This window comes from Eublepharis macularius, chromosome 2 (assembly GCF_028583425.1).
Source record: "Eublepharis macularius isolate TG4126 chromosome 2, MPM_Emac_v1.0, whole genome shotgun sequence".
NCBI classification, from domain to species: Eukaryota; Metazoa; Chordata; class Lepidosauria; order Squamata; family Eublepharidae; genus Eublepharis; species Eublepharis macularius.
The window spans coordinates 80,771,840-80,794,310 of NC_072791.1; the positions used below are offsets into that span (position 1 = coordinate 80,771,840).

Below are 22,471 nucleotides of genomic sequence, written 5' to 3' on the forward strand. Positions count from 1 at the left end.
AAGGGACAAGGCAGGTTAACAGAATCATAACATGCTAAAACAGTTTGGACCACCCATCTCGCAATAGTTTGAGATGTCGCTTTCCTACCCTTCTTGTGTCCCACAAAACAAACAAACAGATTGGTATCCAACTGAAAAGGTCTTGTATGATCCAAGTAAAACAGTATAGCCCTGTGGACATCCAGAGAGTGAAGGGCCCTCTCCGCATTTGAAGACTGCACAGGGAAAAAAACAGGTAAGACAAGTTCCTGTGACAAATGAAATTGAGACACAACCTTTGGTAAAAACTCAACCTTGGTTCTCAATACAACTTTATCAGCATGTACCTTTAAGTAGGGAGGTTCAGAGGACAGCGTAGCTAGTTCCCCCACCCTCCTAGCTGAAGTAATAGCAATAAGAAAAGCCACCTTCATGGAAAGGTAGCGCAGAGGGCACGTGGCCAAAGGCTCAAAAGGCCCAGACGTCAATCTGGTCAGTACCAATGGCAATGACCACTGAGGATCTATGGCACGGACCGGGGGAAATAAATTATTTAATCCCCTCAAAAACAACTTAGAAGTATAGTGGGAAAAAACAGATTTCCTATCTATAGTGGGATGAAAGGCAGAGATCGCTGCCAAGTAAACCTTGACTGAGCTATTAGCCAATCCACGTTGTTTAACCTCCCACAGGAACTCAAGAATCTCAAACAAGGGGGAGAGAAAAGGGTCTATATCCCTTCCCCGACACCACTCAGAAAAACGTTCCCACTTAAACGCATAGGATTGTCTGGTGGACAAGCGTCTAGCATTCAATAAAACATGAGTCACTGCGGAAGAGAAAGTCAAACTGGCTTGATCAGCCAGGCCGTCAGTTTAAGTCTCTGAATGTCGTGATGCAGAACTCCCTGCCACGACAAGAGGTCCAGGGTCAGTGGAAGACTGATCGATTGTCTCTGCACCTGTAGGAGAGTGTGAAACCATGGTTGTCTCGGCCAGAAAGGGGCTATCAGGATGACCGATGCCCCGTCCCTCTGGATCTTGTTGAGGACCCTGGCCAGGAGAGGGAATGGGGGAAATGCGTAGCACAGGGGACCTGACCACTCGACTTGAAATGCATCCCCACGAGACCCGAAGTCTACACCCCCTCTGGAGCAGTAATGGTGTGTCTTGCGATTCTCTTCTGAAGCAAAGAGGTCCAGATCCGGAAACCCCCATGCTGAGAAGATCCGAAGCAGGTATTTGTCTCGAAGGGACCACTCGTGATTGTCCCCGTGGAGCCTGCTCAGCTGGTCTGCCCGGAGGTTCTCCACCCCGGGGATATGTACTGCTCAGAGCCACACAGAGTGATCTATGGCCCAAGTCCACAGTTTTATTGCCTCGGAGCAAAGTCACAGGCGCCGTGCCACCCTGTCTGTTTACATAAAACATCGCAGTCGTGTTGTCCGTCAGAATGAGAACGGACTTGTTCCGCACGGCATCTGAAAAGGAGATCAGTGCATTTGAAATGGCCCTCAATTCAAGAAGGTTAATGTGGTCTGTACGCTCAGACTCTGTCCACACCCCATGGGCATAAGAACCCTCGCAGTGAGCCCCCAAGCCCAAGAGGGAAGCGTCAGTAGTCACTGACAATTGTGTTTGACGATAGCCAAAATCTACACCTTTAAATAAATTAGCATCCTCCAACCACCAATCCAAAGAGGCTACCACCCTCCTTGGAACCGACAGTCTCCTGTCCTGGGAATCACTGTTAGGTGAGAAAGGGCATTAAACCACAATTGTAAAGGCCTCATAAACAGTCTGGCGAACGGGACCACAACCGTGGTAGAAGCCAGAGACCCCAGGAGAGTTTGGATAAAACAGACTGATTGGAAAGGGCATCTCTTGAGTCTAGAAATAAGGTCCTTAATTCTAGACGCCCTTTCAAGTGGGCAGAAAGCCCGCATTTTTAATACCATCCAAAACCACTCTTATAAACTGAATAGAACGTACAGGGACCAATTTCGACTTCTTTTGGTTAACAAACAGTCCCAATCGAAGACATAATGTTAACGTAAGGGACACCTGGTTAGAGACATCCTCGGCTGATTCGCCCACCAGGAGCCAGTCATCCAGATATGGAAACACCAGGCATCCCTGGAGTCGCAAGTGGGTGACCACTACGGCAATAAATTTAGTGAACACCCTCGGGGCTGTAGCCAATCCAAACGGCAAGACCCTATACTGAAAAACCTTATGGTCATAAGTAAATCGTAAGTACTTTTTGTGCTCTGGAAAAATGGAAATATGGAAATAAGCGTCCTTTAAATCAAGGACTGCAAACCAAGAGTGCTGGGGCAACAGGGTCAAAACCATTTGCAAAGTGACCATTTTGAATTTCCACACTTTAATCAATTTATTAAGGGCCCGCAGATCTAAAATGGGCCTAAGGCCACCATCTTTCTTCTCAACCATGAATAGATTAGAATAAAACCCCAAATAGGAAGAACCACGGGCACCTCTTCGATCGCACCTTTCTGTAAAAGGGCGGCCAGTTCAGTCCGGACCTCAGCTTGCAGAGGCACGGAAGAAAAAACAGGGAGTCGTAAGTAAGGTAAATGCAGAAACTCAATTTTATAACCAAACTGAACAATTTCAGAAACCCAAACATCGGAACCAATGGAAAACCATTCTTCCCAATATGCACTAAGCCTGAAACCAAACATGGGCTCAGGCCCCTGTAATTGTCAGAATTGTCTGTGCATCTGGGGTGCATTCTTAGCCTGTTGTTGTTGGGGACCAGGCTTGGAACGGTGACCCTGCCTGTGCCTCGAAAAGGCTTGTTGAGGGCTCTGGTAACTCCTCTGGGACTGGTATGCGTACCCATGGTAAGGTTGATAAGGGTATTGTCTGCCTCGCCAGGAAGACTGATAGTAAGGTCTAGAAGGTTGTTGCGGGGCTTGGTGAAGGACACCATAGGACCGTGCTGTAAGACGATCCGTTCTCTTTTTCGACAGGTACTCATCCGTCTTTTCAGAGAAGAGGGACACACCTTCGAAAGGTAAGTCCTCCACCTTATTCCTTGTCTCAGGCGGGAGAGCAGTTGTACGGAGCCATGCGAATCGTCGCAGAACCACTGCGGAGAGCAAGGACCGAACGGAGGTATCAGCTAAGCTCCTGCCAGCGTTTATTTGGTGGCGGGAAAGACGGGTCGCCTCCTCCTGAATGACCCGGAGAAGGGTCCTCTGGTCTTCAGGAAGCTTCGGAAGGAAGGATGCAACTTTCTTCCACAAGAAGAGTTGATAAGCTGACATCATGGATGCATAATTCACCACCTTAATGCCAAAGGCGGCTGAAGTATAAAGCGTTCTCCCCATAGCATCTATCTTTCTACTGTCCTTGTCACTGGGGGCCGACATGGAGCCTTGTTTAGACTTCGCCTGCATTTCCTCCGTGACTAAGGAGGATGGAGGGGGGTGAGTTGTCAGAAATGGGTGAGCATCATCTTTGGTGCGGTACAGACCTTCCACCTTCCGATTAGTGGCTGGCGTAGACGCTGGCTTCAAATTTAACTTTTTCCACTGATCAACAAAACCGTCAATTAGTGGGAAAGCTACAGAAGGCGTAGATCCATAATAGATGTGTTGGTATATTTTGTCCGTAAATTTGGACTCGGTCAAAGTCACTTCCAGGTCCAATGCCTTGGCCATGCGATGAAGCAATTCGTTGTAGGCCCTGAAGTCATCCGTGGGTGATGGTTCCTCCGTAGGGCCAAGCTCAGCCTCAGGTGAATCCGAGAGGGGGGATTCGCTATATCTTGGTCGACTCCGATGATAATCGGTTTCAGACAGGCACGGAGTTCAATGGGAGTCATCGTACGACCGGGTTCGAAACAAAGGGGACAAGGATTGATTCCCTCCTCTACGACCGATCCAAATAAAGTGGGCTGTCCCCTCGATAGTATGGGGGAGACCGCCCGACACTGCTCCGATGCTCCCTTGACCGGCTCCGAGAACGATACGGGCTATAGCGATGCCCAGATCCACTCCGATAGCTCCTCACAGATCGAATCGAACCCGATTCATGAGAGGTCAATCGAGGTCGTCCCGTAGGAGTAAGAGGTTTTTCGACCGATGCGACATCATCCTGCTGAACCGTCCTCACAGGAGGGGTCAACGCGGGAGCCTGCACATCAGATCCCTTGGGCCTCTTATCGGGTGGGTTGGAACTGATTGCTTCCGATGGAGCCGACAGTGGAGATGATATCAAATTCTCCAACACCGCCTTGTCACGCTTAGATGAACGCTTGCATTTCTTCTTTTTCTTTTCCAGCTCGATGAGAGACCTGGAAGAAGTAGGTGGTTCCGAAGCCGTTGGATCCGAGGTGGCTGTACCTTGCACGGGCGGAGGAGTCGCTCGAGAAACCGACGGTGTTCGACTCCGAGGAGTGACGTGGTCCGAGACTGGGGCGGACAACGTCGAGGGAGGCCGGCTCCAAGGGATCTTCGGAACTGACGGAGCCGGTTCCGACGCGCTCCGAGTCGAGGAAGCATCTTTCGATTCTGAAGGACTCGGAGAAGGTAAAGAGCGTGGAGTCTTGGAACTCCCTGAGTCAATGGTTCGAGGGGCAGAACCGGACGTGGCAGATGATGGTGCCTGTGCCAGAGGATCAGATACTGCCATAGCACGGTGCCAAAGAGAGGCATGCAGTTGATCCGCTCGCTCTGCCCTAGCCTTTGAAGTGAAGGCGCGGCAATGTTTACATGCCTGGGTATATTGGGTTTCCCCAAGGCAACATAGGCAGTTGGAATGGCCGTCTGACCTGGTCATCTTACGATTGCAGGTGATGCACCGTTTGAATAAAGCTGTATCCGACATCACGATTGCATAGAAGAGCCAGAAACCTCATCTATTGGCAGCAAAAAGGAAACTGAGGCTATGTGTGGGGTGCTCCGCCTCCTATAAGGCCGTTTCGGTGGGAAAACGGCCGTGCATGTGCGCTGGGAGGCGAGAGCGCCTCCTAGTGTTATTAAGCTATAGAAATCTCCGGAATCGGCAGGCCTGCACGTGCGCAGTCCCATGTGGGACTGCACAGGAAGACCGTGGATGAACTCAAAATTCAACCCTTGCAAAATATCTGTCCCCACCTTTCCCATTGTTTTCTATTTATTTATTCAGATGTCACACTGTTAAGTTGTCCCCTTCTGCTCTCTTGGGTTAAGTCACCTTCTTTTTATTTTTTGTGCCCTCCTCTTTATGTAGTTTAAGCTATGCTATATTTTGAGCTCAACCTCTTATTTTTGTGTGTCCTATTAAACTTCCACAATGAAAGCTTCAATCCTCTATGACATTTTCCTCTTCAAAATTTCACTACATTTGCCCTTTCTAATACTTGGCTATCTTCCTCTTCTCATGAACGTTGTTACACTAAACCTCCTACCCAGTTGCTTGTCTTCTTTCTCCCTGCTTTATGGAGTGCAGCGACTACATCAATTTTCTTCCTTTCTTCTGCATGTCACTTCCAAATCCTTACTCCTCCTCCTGTTCTTATGAATGAAATTCACATCAATGCTCTCACTTCTCTCCCTACTCCTTCATACTTCTCTGGGTTTTACTGGGACCCCATTTTCCAGGAACCCTTATGGCTGGTGTTCTTGCTCTCTTGCCGCTTCCTCTCATTGGAACTCTCTGCCTTCTGGTTCCATCAACTTCAATCCAGCATTTAACTGATCTTATGCATGTCCTTTTCCCCTCCACATCACTTCCTGCATGTGTTTTATTTTGTTTCGAATGTTACAATGAGGGCACAGTTATGTCTTCCTTTTTTGTGCACTGAACAATTCTGTGGGGAAGTTGATTTCCTTTATGGTTCCTAGTTTATTGGACTTTTGAAATACACAGCAACGTAACTCTGGATATTACCTACTTTATTTATACCCTATGATATTCTCTCAAATGGGGACTCAAAGCAACTTTCCTTATTCTCCTCTCCTCCATTTTAACCTCACAAAAACCCCGTAAGGTTGGTGTGTGTGGCTGCCCCAAGATCATCTAGCAAACTTCCATGGTAGAGTGGAGATTTGAATCTAGGTTTCCCAAATCTTAGCCCAACACTATAAACATAACATCACACTGGATATACCTTTCTATAGTGTTTATGTCTAAGGTTAACCCTATCCGTTCCAGCAGGTTTCTAAAAAGCCCACTATATCTATGCTTTCATTTAGCTCCATCACCTTGGCTGGGAGGTTTCTAGCATTCGTACCTGAACACCTCACTCCCTCCAATTACCTTTCCAAGTGTTCTTGGCAGGCACATTTCCTCTTTGGGTCTCCTTAAATACCTGTCATTTTCTGCCATATGCTCATTTCAAGTTATGTCCTGTCCATATTTTATGACCTGGAACATTTACTGAGTAAATGCACATAGCCTACTTGAATATTAACAATAAATCACCACCACTATGTGTGGTGGACTTGAGGTGAACAGACCAGCATTCAAATAACCACTCAGCCATGAAGACCAGCGGGTCAACACCTCTCAGTCAAACTAACCTACTTCACAGTTGTTTTGTGACGACTAAATGGGGCAACATCTACAAGACCCTGAACTCGTAAGAGAAGAACAAGAGACAGACAGGTACCTTAAACTCATAGAACAAGACACACAAGTAGGGAGGAAATGGGAAGATTTTTAGTCAATGAACTAAAGCTACTTGAAAGTATTTCCAGATTTTAGAAATCAGCTGCCTTGACTTTTTGATGTAGAATAGTTCCTTTAAATCCAGAAGAGAACTGCATAGTGTTCCTCAAGAGGTGAATATGAATTTGAACACTAATGGAAATGAATGCTCAGCTTTTCTTCATTGCTGTAACAATAGCATACTTCAGACCTGCAGGTCAGGCTGGGGTAGTTGCAGCTGACCAAGGCTTCATTTCTATATCAAATCATATACATGAGCTAGGCTTAATGTACATGCAGGGCCTAGATTCCACAGAATGCTTAGCCACAATCTGTAGCTACCTTGAACCTTCCTGCCACCACAGATAGGTTGCCAAGGAATTAGGCTGTGGCTGAAATCTAGGGGTGACTTGATATACACCCCCTCATAGGAACGGTAAGTGCTTGGGGAAGATTCACAGAGCAAGGAAGAATTATCATGTTGCATTCAATATGCCCAGAATGACTAGAAGAGCAGAAGAGAAAGAAATCAAAATAGTGTGTGTGAGGAGCACAGTTATGCCACGGGCTTTCTCACTCATAGCTTGGCTATCACAGACAGCATCGGGAGATTTAAGGGAATTTTCTACTGGAGACTCAACATTTTCTGTGCAACCTGCATATATTATATTATATTATATTATATTATATTATATTATATTATATTATATTATATTATATTATATTATATTGTATTGTATTGTATTGTATTGTATTGTATTGTATTGTATTGTATTGTATTGTAGTACAAGTTGTGCTGTACACATTATTAGCTTGTTAAAAAAATATCTACAAATAGGAATGCGGTCAGCTGCTGCTTCTGTGTGATATTTGAGAGGGAAACAGCCACCATGTACTGGGCTATGGGAATTCAAAGAAGTCCACAAGATACAGCAATGGCCTACACAATAGCCAGCTCCCACTCCATGCAGCACTCTCACACTCTGGATTCACCCTTCCATCACTAGATGAGTGCAAGGAAACTCTTTCATTCATGCTACACATGAGGAAACAGATACAGGGCTTGGTCTCCCAGCCAGTCAGCAGCAGAGCCACAAGTGAGTTCTAGTATCCCTGCTCTGCCAATCTGTATTACAGAGTTCCCCCACTCCCTTCTGGGCCATTCCTACCAGCCATCCCTGCCCTCACTCACTTTCCAAATTGCCCATAAGGAAATAGAGCCATGAGACGAGTGACACCAGCATCAACGTGGCAAGCAACAACTTCAGCCTTCCCCTCCAGGGACACAGCATGATGGTGGCAAAGGTCATGTAGGCAGGCCTAGCCTCACTGGAACCAGCATTCTACACCCTGCAAGAAAAATAGGCATTCAGTAGGAGTTACCATCAGCCCATGGGCTCCTACCTCACCTCAAAACGGGCACAGGGTGCTTTACTCGTGAGGGCTTTCCAAAACTGGAAATTTCCAAGAAGCAGTGTATCATTTTCTTGGCATACTGCTAAAAATAATGTGTACGTTCTTTTCCTACTTTGCATAGGAGAAGCTGACAGTGCTGCCCACTTTCCAGTTTTCTACTGCTACCTTCATCTTCAAAGAAAGCACTTAACTTTTCTCAATATATTAGGAAAACAATGAGATCTCCTAAAACTATAGGCTTTGCAACTTTAGGCAACACTCCTTCATTCAGTAGAGGCAGGTAAGCAAACACTGTGGGCCCAAATGGAACTTTCTGCCAAACGTACAAATAACAGCAATTGTGGATTTGTGGCTAGAATTCAGGGGCTTAGAGATGCAGACTTGACTACAAAACCCCAGAAACAACTATGGACAAAATATTCTCTCAAATTTTATTCACAGAATTTTTGTGAGGACAAAATTAGGACTTTATATGCAAAAACAATAGATGAAACAAGAAGTCACACCAAACCTGAATAATAGCTCAAAAGCCAATTCAGAGAATTTTTTTCCTTCAAACTAGAACTGAAACCAAAAAGAATTGAGAAACAGCTATTAATCTGTTAATCCTTTCTGTGTCTTCCCTAATCTGAACCATACCTTTTTTCCAGCTCATGAATTCTGTTCCAGTTCAGCTTTTAGGGTAAACAAGAGATTTCAGGTTTGGGTTTAGTTTCACTTCCTAGAAAAACCCCTCTCAGAACCAGTTTGGGCTCAGTTTGACTCCCTATATAGAAGTTTTAGAAGTTAAAATCTAAAAAGTCTGCAAGCCTGTGCAAGGTAACTTCCCCCTTATCGCTACTATAACTCATTAATATAATCCACATAATCCGTATGAAGAAAAGGTAGTTCTTTAAAATGACGTTTTATTCTGTCATTGGATACATCTCATGACCTTAGATCTGAGGCACATCCCGATGACTAGTTTTTGAGATCAGATGTGCTGATCCAATGCATTAGCTACTCTCCATATATATATGGGCACGTTAGAATCTTTAGCCTGTGCGAGCCATCTGCAGGTCTGCAAAGCTGACTAAGCAAGCATAAAGCTTTGTCGTTCACACTGTTAACTTGGCATGCTGGAACGCGCCCCAGGAAGGATGTGCTTTGCTTTCTGCAAGGCACTTCCTGTCATCCTAGACTTTGGTGTTACTGATTTGATGCTGAAAACTGCCACTTGGGTAGACTGGTCAATGGAACAGGATCCCCAGAATGGAAGCGTGGACAAATAGAAAGTTTATTTAAAAGATTAAATAAAAATATATTCTTCCCAATTCCATCCACTTGAGATGCCAAGGCTCTGTACATCTTTCTACTTCACTACTTGGATCAGCACTTGAGGGGCAGGGGAAGTTAACAATGGTATCATTTCTATGACTAAACCTCTGTAAGTAAAAAATCATTGGGCTGCTCTTAACTGCACACCAGTGCACAACTGAGCCAAGCAGTCTTCATTGGGCCACACACTGGTTGTGCTTAGATGCCTGCTGCTACATAACTGAGCCGTGATGCCTGAACCTCAGCCCAGCACAATTTCCAGTGTGCTCAACGTGCTGGCCTCTGACTGTTGTCAGGAGCGGTGTCAGCACTGGTTCATGCCATGCTCTATAGCTCCCAATTTGATAGAACTCCTGCTATTCCTCCTGCTGCTTCCTATCACATTGGAACTGTTACTAGAGACAGTGCATGCAGCCTTTGAGGCTTACACTTTCACTGAAAGTGTTCCAGAAACAGCCGCTTCATTCAGCGGATGTGATGGAACTTAAACATATGCTTCTACTGCTATATTATGCAAGGCAATCTGCAGAAAATACACTGGAGCTTATTTAAATGTACTGCCTTGTTTAACTTTTTGAATGACAAATGCAACACATGAAGGGAACATAACACAAATTAGGGAACATAAATGGGAAAATAAAAAGAAGGCAAAGGGAAGACTGGCAGGCAGGGAACTAGTAGATTAAAACAAATACCCATCCAGTCCAGCATCCCTGTTCCCACAGTGGCCAGCGAGACGCCCTGGAACACTGCAAGCAGAGAAGGCAGAGAAGCCATAGCCTCAGCAACTGGAATTCACAAGTATTCACACTTCCTGTAAATTCACAAGTATACTACTAGACACCGATAGACCTATCTTTCATCTAAGCCCAAACCTCTTTCAAAATAATCTAAGTTGGTACTCATTGTTCAATCCTGTGGCAGTGAATTCCACACATTAATCCTTGCATCTGTTCTCAGTTTACTGCCTGTCAGAGGTAATCATGTGTTCTAATACTTTGGGAGAGGGAGAAAAGGTATGCTGTATCCAATCAGCCCAAGATTCCCCTGAGGTCTCACAGGACTGCTAGCCACACAAGATTTCAGGGGCACTGACTGAGCATGTGCAGCCTGCTGCACTAGCCTCATAAGGGGCTTAGAAGTAGACTAGTGAGGAGGTGGCTCGGTCCCTCCCCTCTCCCACACTGTGCAAGAGAGACCAAGTAGAGGAGAATCCAGGTGCTGAAAACCCCCTCCCCTTTCCAGTTCTGAGGGTCTGTAAGCCCAAGCAGGCCAGAAAAGGGTGGGATGGATAAGGGAGCTGCTAAGGGTAGGAGCGTGGGTGCCCCTGAACCTCACATCCTCAATACTCCTTAGCTGTAAAGGGTGCTTACAGCCATAGATCCTTTTTAATTGCCCTGCTGGCACCTTTCCCAGCTTTTTTACAGCCTTTTATAAATGCAGCAACCCAAGCTGTATGTATAATTCCATCTGTAGCCACACTATGGATCTGTACAAGGACATTACAGTATTATTTTCTTTTAAATTTGTTTCTTAATAATCTAAATCCTAACACAGTATTAGGACTTTTCTTTGCTGCTGAATATGGAATTGGCATTTTTTTTAATTAAGCTATTCACTGCAACCCTGAGGTCTCTTTTCACTCAGTCACTGTCAGTTCATACCCTCATCAGCACATATCTAAGAATGTCCCCCATGTACATAACTGTTCCTTATTCACATCGAAGCTCATTTGCCATATTGCTGCCTATTCACACATTCTGATCCTCTTGGATCTTTTTATAATTTACTGTTTTCACCTTCCTGATTAATCTGGTATCATCTGCAAACTTTGCCACTTCACTCTTCATCCCCAATTCATGATCATTTATGAACAAATTAAATAGCAGCAGTAGTAGTACAGATTCCCTGAGGGCTCCACATCATACTTTCCTCCACTGCAAGAACTCTTTTTATTTTTACCGTCTGCTTCCTTTTACTGATCCCTAAGGGGATCCATCTGTCATGACTGACCTCTGATCCAAGCCCTGTGCTTAAAAAAAATATTCCCCTCCCAATCCCTAAGTCTGAACCAGGGCGTTCCACTTCACCAAGCACACACTTCCTGTGTAATTTCCAGGGCTCTCAGAGGCATGGCAAAGATATATTCATTTGACCACCTGATCCTCACAAAGAGAGATATTATATTCACCAGGATTCCTTTCCCTGTGTTTATATGATCTACGGGCAGGTTATAATACCAAAGGTAACACACACTGGAGTAACAGGGGAAAACCCACACAAAATAATGTTATTTAATAGGCCGGAGTGACTGACTGGTTTTTCTCCCACCCTCTTCCACTCTCGATGTAACAAAGTAACTGAGAGCTGGGTCTTGAGAGAGTACGTATTTAACAGTTCAAAATCTTTGAGAGATACACACTTATAAATACTAAATAGGCCTATTATTGTCAGAACTCAATTAGTTTGCTGTTTACTGGTAGTTTTATATTGTAATTTTAAATTGAGGTCTTTTAATGTTTTTTGTCTGTTGTAAGCCACCTTGAGTGCCATAAAGTAGAAAGGAAGCTAATAAATGTTATAAACAAATAAACGGATAGTCTTGTAACTGTTTTTGAAAGGAACAGCACTGACCTTCTGCTTATCTATCAAACACCTAAAGTCGCTACTGGTCACTCTGCCTAACCAAGACACCTTCTATCTCCTCTCCCACCAAAACTCTCAAGTTTTTCTCACCAACTTCCCCAGTTGGGTTAGTTGTTAAACTGCCCCCCCCCCAACATTCCAGATCTACCTCCTCCTCTTTTAAAAGTGATTGGTTGTAGCCAGGGAAGGCTAATTCTCCCTTGTCCGTCATGCTGTTCTCTTATCCTATGACTGCTTGGTTTCATCAGAAACCTTTGGCGAGAAACTTCAACAAAAGTCTTTTGGAAGTCCAAATGTATATTTATTTGATTTAAAAAATGTATATGCCACCACTCCGAACACTTACTTGAAGAAGTTCATAAGGTAAGAAAAGTACAACAGTATTATAATTTTTTTAAAAGCATAAAAATCATCAATATAAAAACCAGCAATAACAGTGCCTGCAAAGTACATACTGCATTTAAAAAATTCAGCAGGGAACATATTTGTAAAACAGCCCTCAAGCTTGAAACAGGCAATAAAAACAACTAAAAGACAGAACTCTTGTCCACATTCTTTTAATTTTTTAAAGAATTCTAAAAAGGTGGAAACAGGGCTTCCATTTGCAGAAGCCAAGTGATTCTTCCTGAGTGGGGCCTGTTCCTCTATATACTTAATAAGTCTATATTTAACAAGAGATTTTAACAATTTACCCTACACAGACATTAGACTAATCAGCTTGTAATTTCTGGGATCCCCTCATATCCATTTTTAAAACTCACTTTTCACTTGCTAATTTCCAGTCCTCAAGTAAACAGGTAAGTTCTTGTGACAAGTTGCATATTATTAAGAGATCAACGTATTTGACTTCTTTAAGAACCCTTGGGCGCATGCCATCAAAACCTGGAAGCTTGTTAGCTTTTATCAATTGGCACTAGAACTTCACCACTTGTAACCTTGATTTCACTCACTTCTTCATATATTCTCCTCCAAAACAGCAGTTCCAACATGGGCAACTGGCCCCAAGTTTTAAAAGCAAAGACGAACACAAAGAATTCATTCACCTTTCCCTTATTCTCTCTTCTGTCATCTAAGGACCCAATACCTCCCCAACTGGTTTCCTGATTCTGATATATTCAAATATTATTATTGTTTGTCTTAGTATTTAGTAATATGTCCCTGAAATTCTCACTTTGCTTGCCTTATTGTCACCTTACATTTATGTTGGCAGCAAACCAGTTCTCCTCCTTTGGACAAGGACACCACTGTTTAAAGGAAGCTGTCTTGACTTTATGGCTTTCTTGATTTTGCTCACTAAACACACTGGCATCCTTTTAGATTTGACAATACCTTTCTTCATCTGTGGTACATTCTCGCTGAGCCTCAACTATTTGGGATTTAAATAATTTCAAAATATTCTGAAGAAATTTGGTACTCTTTATACTTCTTTTCGATTTCCTTTTGCCTAATCTTTTCAATTTTTTGTCTTCTGAAAACAAAAATAGATGTGATAAACTTTTTGGGAAATTCTTCCATTTACTTAAATGTTAAACTCAACAATACTATGATCATTGTTCCCAATTGCTTTGACAAAGCTTTCCTCTTGTACTAAGCCTTAAACACCACTCAGCCATTCATTGATTGTGTTGATTTATACTGTATAAACCACCTTAAGTTTCAGTGAGAAGGCAGAGTATAAATAGCATTAACCACCACCATCCCGAAGTCTGGGATCACTAAGATGTGATTATTTACAATATTTAGAAGTTTTGCTTTGTTTTCATGATCTGAACAATGTAGTTAAGTCACTCATCATTACATTTTCTGCTTTGACTACCTCTTAATGTTATCGACCTCCAGGCTACAGAAATCAGTTTCCCTGGAGGAAATGACTGCTTTGGAGGGTGGACTCCAGGGCATCACATCCCGCTGCATTTCCTCTCCTCGCCAAACTCCACCTTTCCCAGGCACTGCTCCCAAATCTCCAGGAATTTCCCAAGCTGGGGATGGCAATCCTATGCATCCACTTCTTTCCCTATCTAAAAGGCATCCTTAGAGTGTCTGGGTCAAGTGGGCAAAGCATTAAATTATCTATCATTCCTGCAATTCCTATCCACAGAGATTCTGCAAGAGAGTTTATTTCTTTTACACATTCTAGTTTGTCAGACACCATGCCCTCTTTTAATACACAGAGCAATGCCATTCTAGAAATGTCCTTTCTATAACATTTAAGGTTAACCCTATCCATTCTACCAGGTTTCTAAAATGCCCACGATATCTAGGCTCTCATTTAGCACCTCTGCTCCATCAACTTGACTTGGAGGCTTCTTGCATTTGTACTTGAACACCTGCCCCACCTCTCCAAGAATCCTTGTTGGCAGGCATACACCTCCTTTGGGTCTCCTTAAAGAGCTGCCAATTGCTGTCATATACTCATTGTCAAGTTCTAGCCTGTCCACATTTAATGACCTGGAACCTTACCCCATCATCCCATATGGAAGAGCCATCCCAAGCCAGATGTTTCCCAGATCCTGTCAGCTTTCTTCTTGTCAGTTTAAAAGCTTCTCTATGACCTTTTTAATATTAAGTGCCAGTACTCTGCTTCCATTTTGGCTTAAGAAAAGCTTGTCCGCTTTCTCAGGGTCATGTTGTCTCAAATTATTCCCCAGTGTCTAACACACTTAATCCTTCTTCCCAACACCACCATTTCATACATGCATAATCTCTACCTGTCTATCTGGCCCTATGTGTGGAACTGGTCCTTGGAGGTCCTAAGCTTTCACCTCCTGCCTAGCAAATCAGGCTAAGTTGGACCCAGTCTGGAGCTACTTGCCACTGAGCAACTGGGTCAGACTTTTCCCAGGGAGAGGCTGCCAGGGGGAGGGAAGGAGGGAAATCTGAAGACAGGGGAGCAGAAATAGATAGGTTGGCTGGCAGAAGGCAAGGAGAGAAGAAAGCCAGTTTGGTAGTGGTTAAGAGCAGTGGGACTCTCATCGGGAGAGCCAGGTTTGATTCCCCACTCCTCCACTTGAAGCCAGCTGGGTGACCTTGGGTCAGTCACAGCTTCTAGGAGCTCTCTCAGCCTCACCCACCTCACAGGGTGTTTTGTTGTGGGGATAATAATGACATACTTTGTAAACTGCTCTGAGTGGGCATTAAGTTGACCTGAAGGGCAGTATATAAATCGAACATTGTTGTTGTTGTTGTTATTAAAGTGGAAAAGGGGGAGAAACTATATTGCTTCATCATCTGAACAATGAGGGATCATTTCCCTCCTCTTTAGCTAGATGTCCTCCTATCCCAAGATCTTTGTTCTACTTCAATTCCATTGATAATCTACTGTTGAAAAAAGTGCAGATGTCAGAACTGGCACAAAGGAACGTTATTTATTTTATGTCATTTATACCCCACTTCTGTTCTCAACAGGGACCCAAGTGGTTTGCAACATTCTCCCTTTCTTCATTTTATCCCCAAAACAACCCTGTGAGGCTGAGAGTGCATAAATGGCTCCAGATCACCCAGCAAAAGATCTGAATCCAGGTCTCCCAGATCCTAGCCCAACATACTAACCATTACAAAATGCTGGCTCTCTGTAACTGTAACACAGAATGAAATTCAGTGGCCCAGACCTGCAGAAAAATCCTTTCACCCCTCCACTGCCCATGCTCATAAGGGGTTGAATCTGGCAAGAGTTTCTCATGTGATTTTTTTTTCTTTCCAGCTTAGCATCCCACTGTTCACAAACCTAATCCTTAAGCCCTGCACTCTCCCGTGTGACTGCTGCATTCCTCAGAGACCTATGAGGCAATTACCAGTCAGAAAGAGACTCCCTTTAGGCTGAAGAGTCACTGGTCAAGCCAAGTGGAAGAGACATCGTTGGCTCCTCACTCCCTTGCTCACCAGAGTGCAAAAGCACTGCACCTTCTGTTAACACTGTTCCCAGAGAAATGCCAGCCCAGACAATCTCCTGCGGTTCCATGTCTTGTGTTACGTGCACATATGCAAAATGCAAAAACATCTAAGCAGATTTGCCACCTGCCTAATTGGAAAGAGGCGGGCAGAACTTGGGACTCTGCAAAAGAAATTGGGCAGGCACTGCCATGATCTACATTTTCAGTGGGAGAAAGGGAATACATGCCTTGGAATGAAAATTGTGCCTCCCTCCAGCTTTTACAGTAGTTGCAAGCAGCACAGATGCATTGCTCAAGATGCTCTCAGAGGAAATTGCTTTTATTGCAATGTGTACTCATCATGACATGGGGGGGGGGAGGAATTTCCATTCTCCAAAACCAATTAATAATTTCAGCCATGTATTTTGCATGCCTCTTGTACAGACTGCAAAATCACATGGTGAGGTGACCTTTTCTCCCTCATTAGTTTGCCTGGAGAAGATTCCAAATGAGAAGAACTTGCCCATTATCACTATTTCCTAAATAACGTATCTGTTTACCAAGAAGAGGGGAAGAATAGTCAATGTACTAAATACAGATATTCAAAGAATGGGATCTGCAGTCATTACTAACAGTTGAATCCTAAGCAGAGTTATAACTTTCCAAGCCCATTGAGTTCAGTGGGCTTCAAAGAGTGTAATGCTACTTAGGACTGCATTATCAGTTTCTTAAACCACTTCTAAAATGGAATTATTCAGGAGGGCATTCTTATAAAAGAAAAAGGGTTGTCATTTTAATGTCTCTGAAAAATTTTAGGCAGTTTAATAGCATTGTTTATTGTAAGCATTGTATTGTATTGTTTTAATTGCCTTGTTTTTCACTTCTGCAATCCACTTTTACTGCCTTGTTTATTGCTGTTTTTTTTAATGTTGTGATCCACTTTGAGTCTCAGCAAGAAAGATGGACTATAAATTAAGTAAATGAACAGAACAAATAAAAAAATGTTAACTCCACAGAAGCGGGTGGGGGGTGGGGTGGGGGGGGATAGGCTCACAAAAGGCACTGTCCTCAGACCCAGATCCCCAGGAAGTCTGTAGCCACAAACATCATCAAGGAGAAAGCAATCCCAGTGGTCCCCAGTGTTAGAGGCCTTCTGTCTGATTGCCGTCCCCCCCCCAGCCAAACCTGACTGCCATAAAGCCTGAGCAAAAGGCTTTCGTGAAGCCCTTCCTTCCTATTCTTCAGCGCACTAGAACAGATTGCAGAAGAGCTGTCACACTTACAGCAACTATACCCATTGGCCTGCCAGTGTGTACATCAAATTAATATTAGTGGGACATACTTAGATGCACTTTGCTGAAGACCGCACAGATTCAAGTCCTTTTTACTTTCCATACCAGTCATCTTAGAGTAGGAAAGCAGAGAACCTTTCTCCCTGCATTGTGAAACTGTTTCCATCACCATGAATGAAAGATGCATGATCATTAAAAAATATCCAGATTAAAGGAGTTAACACACACAAGGCTCTCCTTCACTGCCCATTTAATTTGTGGGCAAACAATGCATGTCTAAATTCTTTCTATGGGCTAGAAGTGGTTAGTACAGCAACCTCCCTTTTAGCCATCTGACTGAACAGGCCAGGATAACTAACTTCTCTTCCATTCAGACCCCTTGATGTGCAGAATCTTCCATTAGCCTCAAATTTAGATGGGGGATGGGAAGAAAAGTGACAGTTTGGAGGCAAGGGAACTACTTTCTACATTCTTTGTAATGATTCCTTGGTAAGCAACCCCAGAGCTGCTGCTCAAGCAAATAATGAAGCCCATCACACAGCAGGTGATTGATTATCTGAGACAACTGCAACCACCCCCTCCCTTCAGCAGACCCCCTCCAATACCCAGGCGCAGAAGCTATTAATGCTCACATTCTGAAAATGTGAAAACCACCATGCTGAGCCTTTCAGTGGGGCAGAAACATAAGCAAAGGCTTGCTGGATCAGACCAAAGGCCGGACCGCTTCAGCATCCTGTTTCCCAGAGTGGCCAAATAAGCCACCAGGAAAGTCCTAGTCCTAGATGGAGAGAGATCTCCTCCCACAAATTGTGCTCGCCTGGGGTCCAGGTACCTGGTTCTGAACCTGAAGCTTCCATTTAGCCCTCATAGCTAACACCTGTTGATCCTTTATGAATCTGTCAAGTTCCTTTCTACAGACATCTAGCAACTCTTGCCACATTTGCTGGCAGTGAGTTCCACAGGCTGCCTGAAAAAGTACTTTTGTCTGTCCCACATCCATGGCCAGTCAATTTCACTGAGTCATGCTACATTAATGACATATGGGTGCTTCCACTAAGCCCAGGGTAGCAGCTCCTGCAGAGGAGATAGCAAGTGCCTGGGAGGTTCACCTCCCCACCACTACTCACACTCTGCTGCTTAAAGGCATATAAGCAGCTGAAATTCTTCCAACTTAAAATCCCCCAGCCAGTTAGAGGCATGTCCTAGGAACAACACCTGTAAGAAGAGTACACTTCCCATCCAGTCAAATCTCAGCAGAGAGCAAAAAGCAATAGAAAGACTTGCAGGTCCTGGGGGCCCTGCCTTGGACTAAGAAGTTCCTGGCTCTTTTATACTTGGCTGCTTATCAAGGGGGTTTAGAAAATATCCCCCCCCCCATCCCGACACAAGACTTTAGGCAGCCAGAAGACCAGACTGTTTATGGCCCTCCCAGTCACCTTCCATGCAAGAGAGCCCCGATTGCTCCTCGCGCTGGTCAGATCCCCGCCCCCGGGGAGAGAACACCAAAGGGCAACCAGCGGATCGCCAGAGACCAGGTAGCCGCGCGCCCTTCACAGCCGAGTAAACAGCTGTTCAAAGGGGGTGACGTTTCTTAACTACTGCCGCCGCTAGCAGGCTTAAAACTAAAGTCAAACTAGAGAGGAGGCGAGTCTGTATCGCCCGGTACGGCCGCGGGGTCCCTGCTGGCTCGGCAATAAAGGGCAAGAAGAGCCGCATGCACAAGCCGCCTCCGCTTTCAGGAAAGTTGCGCGCTCCTCTGCCTCCACCTGGCAATGTGGGAAGGGGCCGTGGCTTCCAGAAGCCGGGAAACAGGCTGGACTCCCCGATCCCGTTGCTCCCGCCTCCCACCTGCGCCCCTAAGCCTCACCTGGCGTCACCGCGCTCAAGGGCTCGCTTGGCTCCCCCGCCACCGGCCACTTTCCTCTCTGGTAATTCCCGGAGCCGGAAAGAGGAGGACAAAGCGCACTAGCTGCGGCAACAAAAGGAAAGTTCAGTTCACTTCTGCCGCTCCGAGCCACTGCGGAGCGGTCCGGCGCGAAGGGTCAGGAGCCCTTTTGCCCCGCCCCCTCCCCTCCCCTCCCTCAGCGGGCAGGCAGCCCCGCACCCTGCCCTCGCTGGCCCCGGCGTCGGCGAAGTTGACCCTTCCTCCCCTCCCTTCAACTGAGGCCCCAGCGGCACGGGCTGGGCCGGGGAAGGCGCTGCCTCAACCTACACGCGGCCAGAGGGAAGGCGAAGCCGCCCACCTGCGCAGGCCTGCGGGGTGTGGGGGAGGCGACAACCGGCGGTCTTCGCTCGCAAATGCAAACGAGGCGGCGAAGCAAGTTCATTAATTAGGCAAGCGGGAGCCCAGCGGACCGGGGAATGCCGCGTCTTGCACCCGTAGTTGCGTCTTCGGCTGACGCCAGAAGGCGCTAGACTTAGACGGCTTTCAGGCGGAGGACGGATCAGCGCCAGTCTCGCCAAAACGAGCCGCCCTTGTGGCTAATACAGCCGCGGCTGTAGGGAGCCTCGTTCGAATCTCGCCGCTGCGCGCATGCCCGCCCTCGCCACAAAAGGGGGTGAGCGGGGGGGGGGCCTTTCCCGGTACCGGCTGCTTCCAGAGAGGACGCCGCGTTAGGTGTCACAGCAAACGCAAAGCCCGCGGCCGGCACCTTGAAGACTGACAGCCTTCTGGTGGCATAAAGATTCGTGCAGGGGGCGTTGATCGAGTCCGCGAATGCTTATATTACGTTACAGGGTTAGTAGAATCACAGGTGCCCTTCTAGATCCACTGGACTTGGGAGAGAGGAACTCTGTTGACGGTGGCACTGCAGATCGGTCAGGCCTTGAAGCCCAACGCGAAAAATCGTCAGGGGACCCGGGCCTTACCACCCTTCCTCCTTGCCTTTCCTGACCAGAGGGCTGGGGAAGCAGGCCGTCTGGACAGTCCCCTCCCGCGAAAGTATCGAGGGAATACGGGCCGCTAAAGCAGTACGGTATACGCTCTGGCTGTGGCTGGCAAGGCGGGATACGAGGCCCTCGGAGGAGCCTGCTCCGCTGGAATGCCAGCTATGCAGCGGCTGCCTGTACCTGCAGCGGCTCCCCCTGCTCACGGCCTCTGGCACGGTGGGGGGGGGGGGAGAACGGCAACTCGCTCCAGGATCACAGAGGAGCCAGCAGCTCCCGGAGAGTACAAGGAGGGAGGGAGGGCGATCCGACCGCGTCTCCTCCCTGCCCCGCAGGTGCAGCGAGCACAACCCCGTCAGCGCAGAGCAAGCCCTGACTCTACTGGGCTGGGCTTTGTGTGTGCGCCAAGCCAGCCGCAGAAATGCCTGCCCCGAGGCTGCAACTTACTTCCACACCAAAAGTGCTACTTCGTAGCGTCCGGGAGTTTCAGCTCATTTACAGCGCTTCCTTTAACGGCGTTGTGTTCTACAGAACTAACTTCTTGTAAGATGCTGCTGGCAAAACCATGAGAGTGCTTCTTTCACTGACATAAATCGCTTTAAGAAGCCCCTCCTGCAAGGAATGGCGCCTACAGCTGCTCTGCATATTTCAGAGCGTAGTGCTGGGGCTGCAGCTCCACCCCCTTGGCCTCTGGCCTACAAGGTCCTGCAAGTTTCCATCTTGACCCCATGCTTTTCAACATCTATGTAAAGCCTCTGGGAGAGGTCATCCAGAGAGTTGGGCTGAGTTGCCTCTAATATGCTCATGCCACGCAGCTCTATATCCCACTTTCAGCAGATTCCAGTGAGGCTGCAGAAACTCTGAACAGGTGCTGGGAGACAGTTTTAGAATAGATAAAGGTGAAGAAACAAACTTAATCCTGACAAAATGGTGGTGCTATTGGTTGGGGAAAAGGTCTGACCCAGGAAATAAGTTATCATCTTTTCTGGATGGGGTTGCAGTCCCCCTAAAGGAGCAGGTCCACTGCTAGACCCAGGCTTTCTGTTGGATAAACAGGTGGCAGTGGTGGCCAGGAGTGCCCTTCACAAGCTTCAACTGTTGAGCCAGCTGGAGCCCTTCCTGGGTAAGAAAGATCTTACAGCTGCAATGCATGCCCTAGTGACAGCTAGATTGCTGTAATGTGCTCTTATGTGGGGAAGCACAGAATGCTGCATCAAGAACACTGACTGGAATGGGTTGTGGAGACTTTATCAGTCCGGGCTTCAAGGCCAAATTCAAGGTGCTGTTATTAACCTTTAAAGCCCTATATGGCTTGGGGCCAGCATACCTTAAAGACTGCCTTGTCCCATACAAACCTGCCCATTCACCTGGTCTAGGGGTGTCAGTTCCCCTGAGGCTGAAAGCCAAGGGATGGAGGTCATTTGGGAGGCATGTCAGTGGGGTCTTACCACATGCGCAGAAGTGCTCACATGCTCCAGAACTCTTCCGTATCATACTGGGAATGACATTCCGAATTGAGCCCCCCAGCATGATCTGTTGCTTCCCCATTGCACTGGGAATGATGTCATTCCTAGCACGACATAAGAGTGTTCCATGCTGGAGTTTCCAGTCCTGTTATACACAACACTAAAACTGTTATTGACCCCTCTGCCTTGGTTTTGGTGGTGTAAATGCTTTTATTGAATTGTTTTACATATTTTAAAAGCTGTTTTAATGTTCAGATATTTTGATGTTTGATATTTTCATGTTTGCCTCATTGGGTTGGATGGCATAAAAGGTTTAAAATAAGTAAAAATGCTATGAGCAGTTGACCTGGGAGTAAACACAGGGAAATACACTTCTTACTAAATATACATAGTATCTAGCTCCCTGTCAGGTCCTATCCTGGAGAGTTATTTTGTATGGGCATGATGTATAAGGAGCAGATTTCAGGATAAGTAAAACTTACGTGTACTCAAAGATATTAATACTTTCTTATTGGGATGGAAGTCTTGTACAGGACAGGAGGTCTGTTTTCCACTCTTCTGGACAACTTCAGAGGGGCAAAGAATGCTTCTGGAAGAGATCACCATTAAGTGCTGGGCTCTGCTGGAATCAACCATCTAAAGACAAGGGAGGTCATATTTCAGCCTATTTACACTCATCCATGTTACAGCACACTACCAGCATTTACGGAATCCTGCAGACCGCACTATCTGACAGAAGAGGACCAGGATTCCACTGCCGTTGTCATCTGGATAGATCTCGATGCCAATTTTATTAGCCTTCATATAGGAGCTCTCTCACATTTATAGAGACAGAGGCAATCAGCCACATGTATGTGCACAAGCCTGTTCTTTTTTATGCATTCCCTAGTGCTTTTTGCCCCAATCCATTGCAACAGCATTTGGGAATGTTGCTGGCTTTG

General features: G+C 45.9%; 1 protein-coding gene across 5 annotated transcripts in view; it reads right to left on the reverse strand.

Moving 5' to 3' along the window:
* Positions 1 to 22,126, reverse strand: part of LARGE2 (LARGE xylosyl- and glucuronyltransferase 2) — a 35,441-nt gene extending 13,315 nt beyond the window's left edge. Inside the window, exons 1-3 of one of the 5 annotated variants that reach the window (XM_054972407.1) lie at positions 20,512 to 21,039; positions 19,046 to 19,147; positions 7,831 to 7,988 (exon numbers count right to left, since the gene is read on the reverse strand). In XM_054972407.1, the coding sequence (XP_054828382.1) occupies positions 7,831 to 7,948 (118 nt within the window). In that variant the 5' untranslated portion in view covers positions 7,949 to 7,988; positions 19,046 to 19,147; positions 20,512 to 21,039. The other 4 variants (XM_054972408.1, XM_054972409.1, XM_054972411.1 and 1 more) reach the window with 4 other exon arrangements.
* Between the last annotated feature and the right edge of the window lie 345 nt (positions 22,127 to 22,471).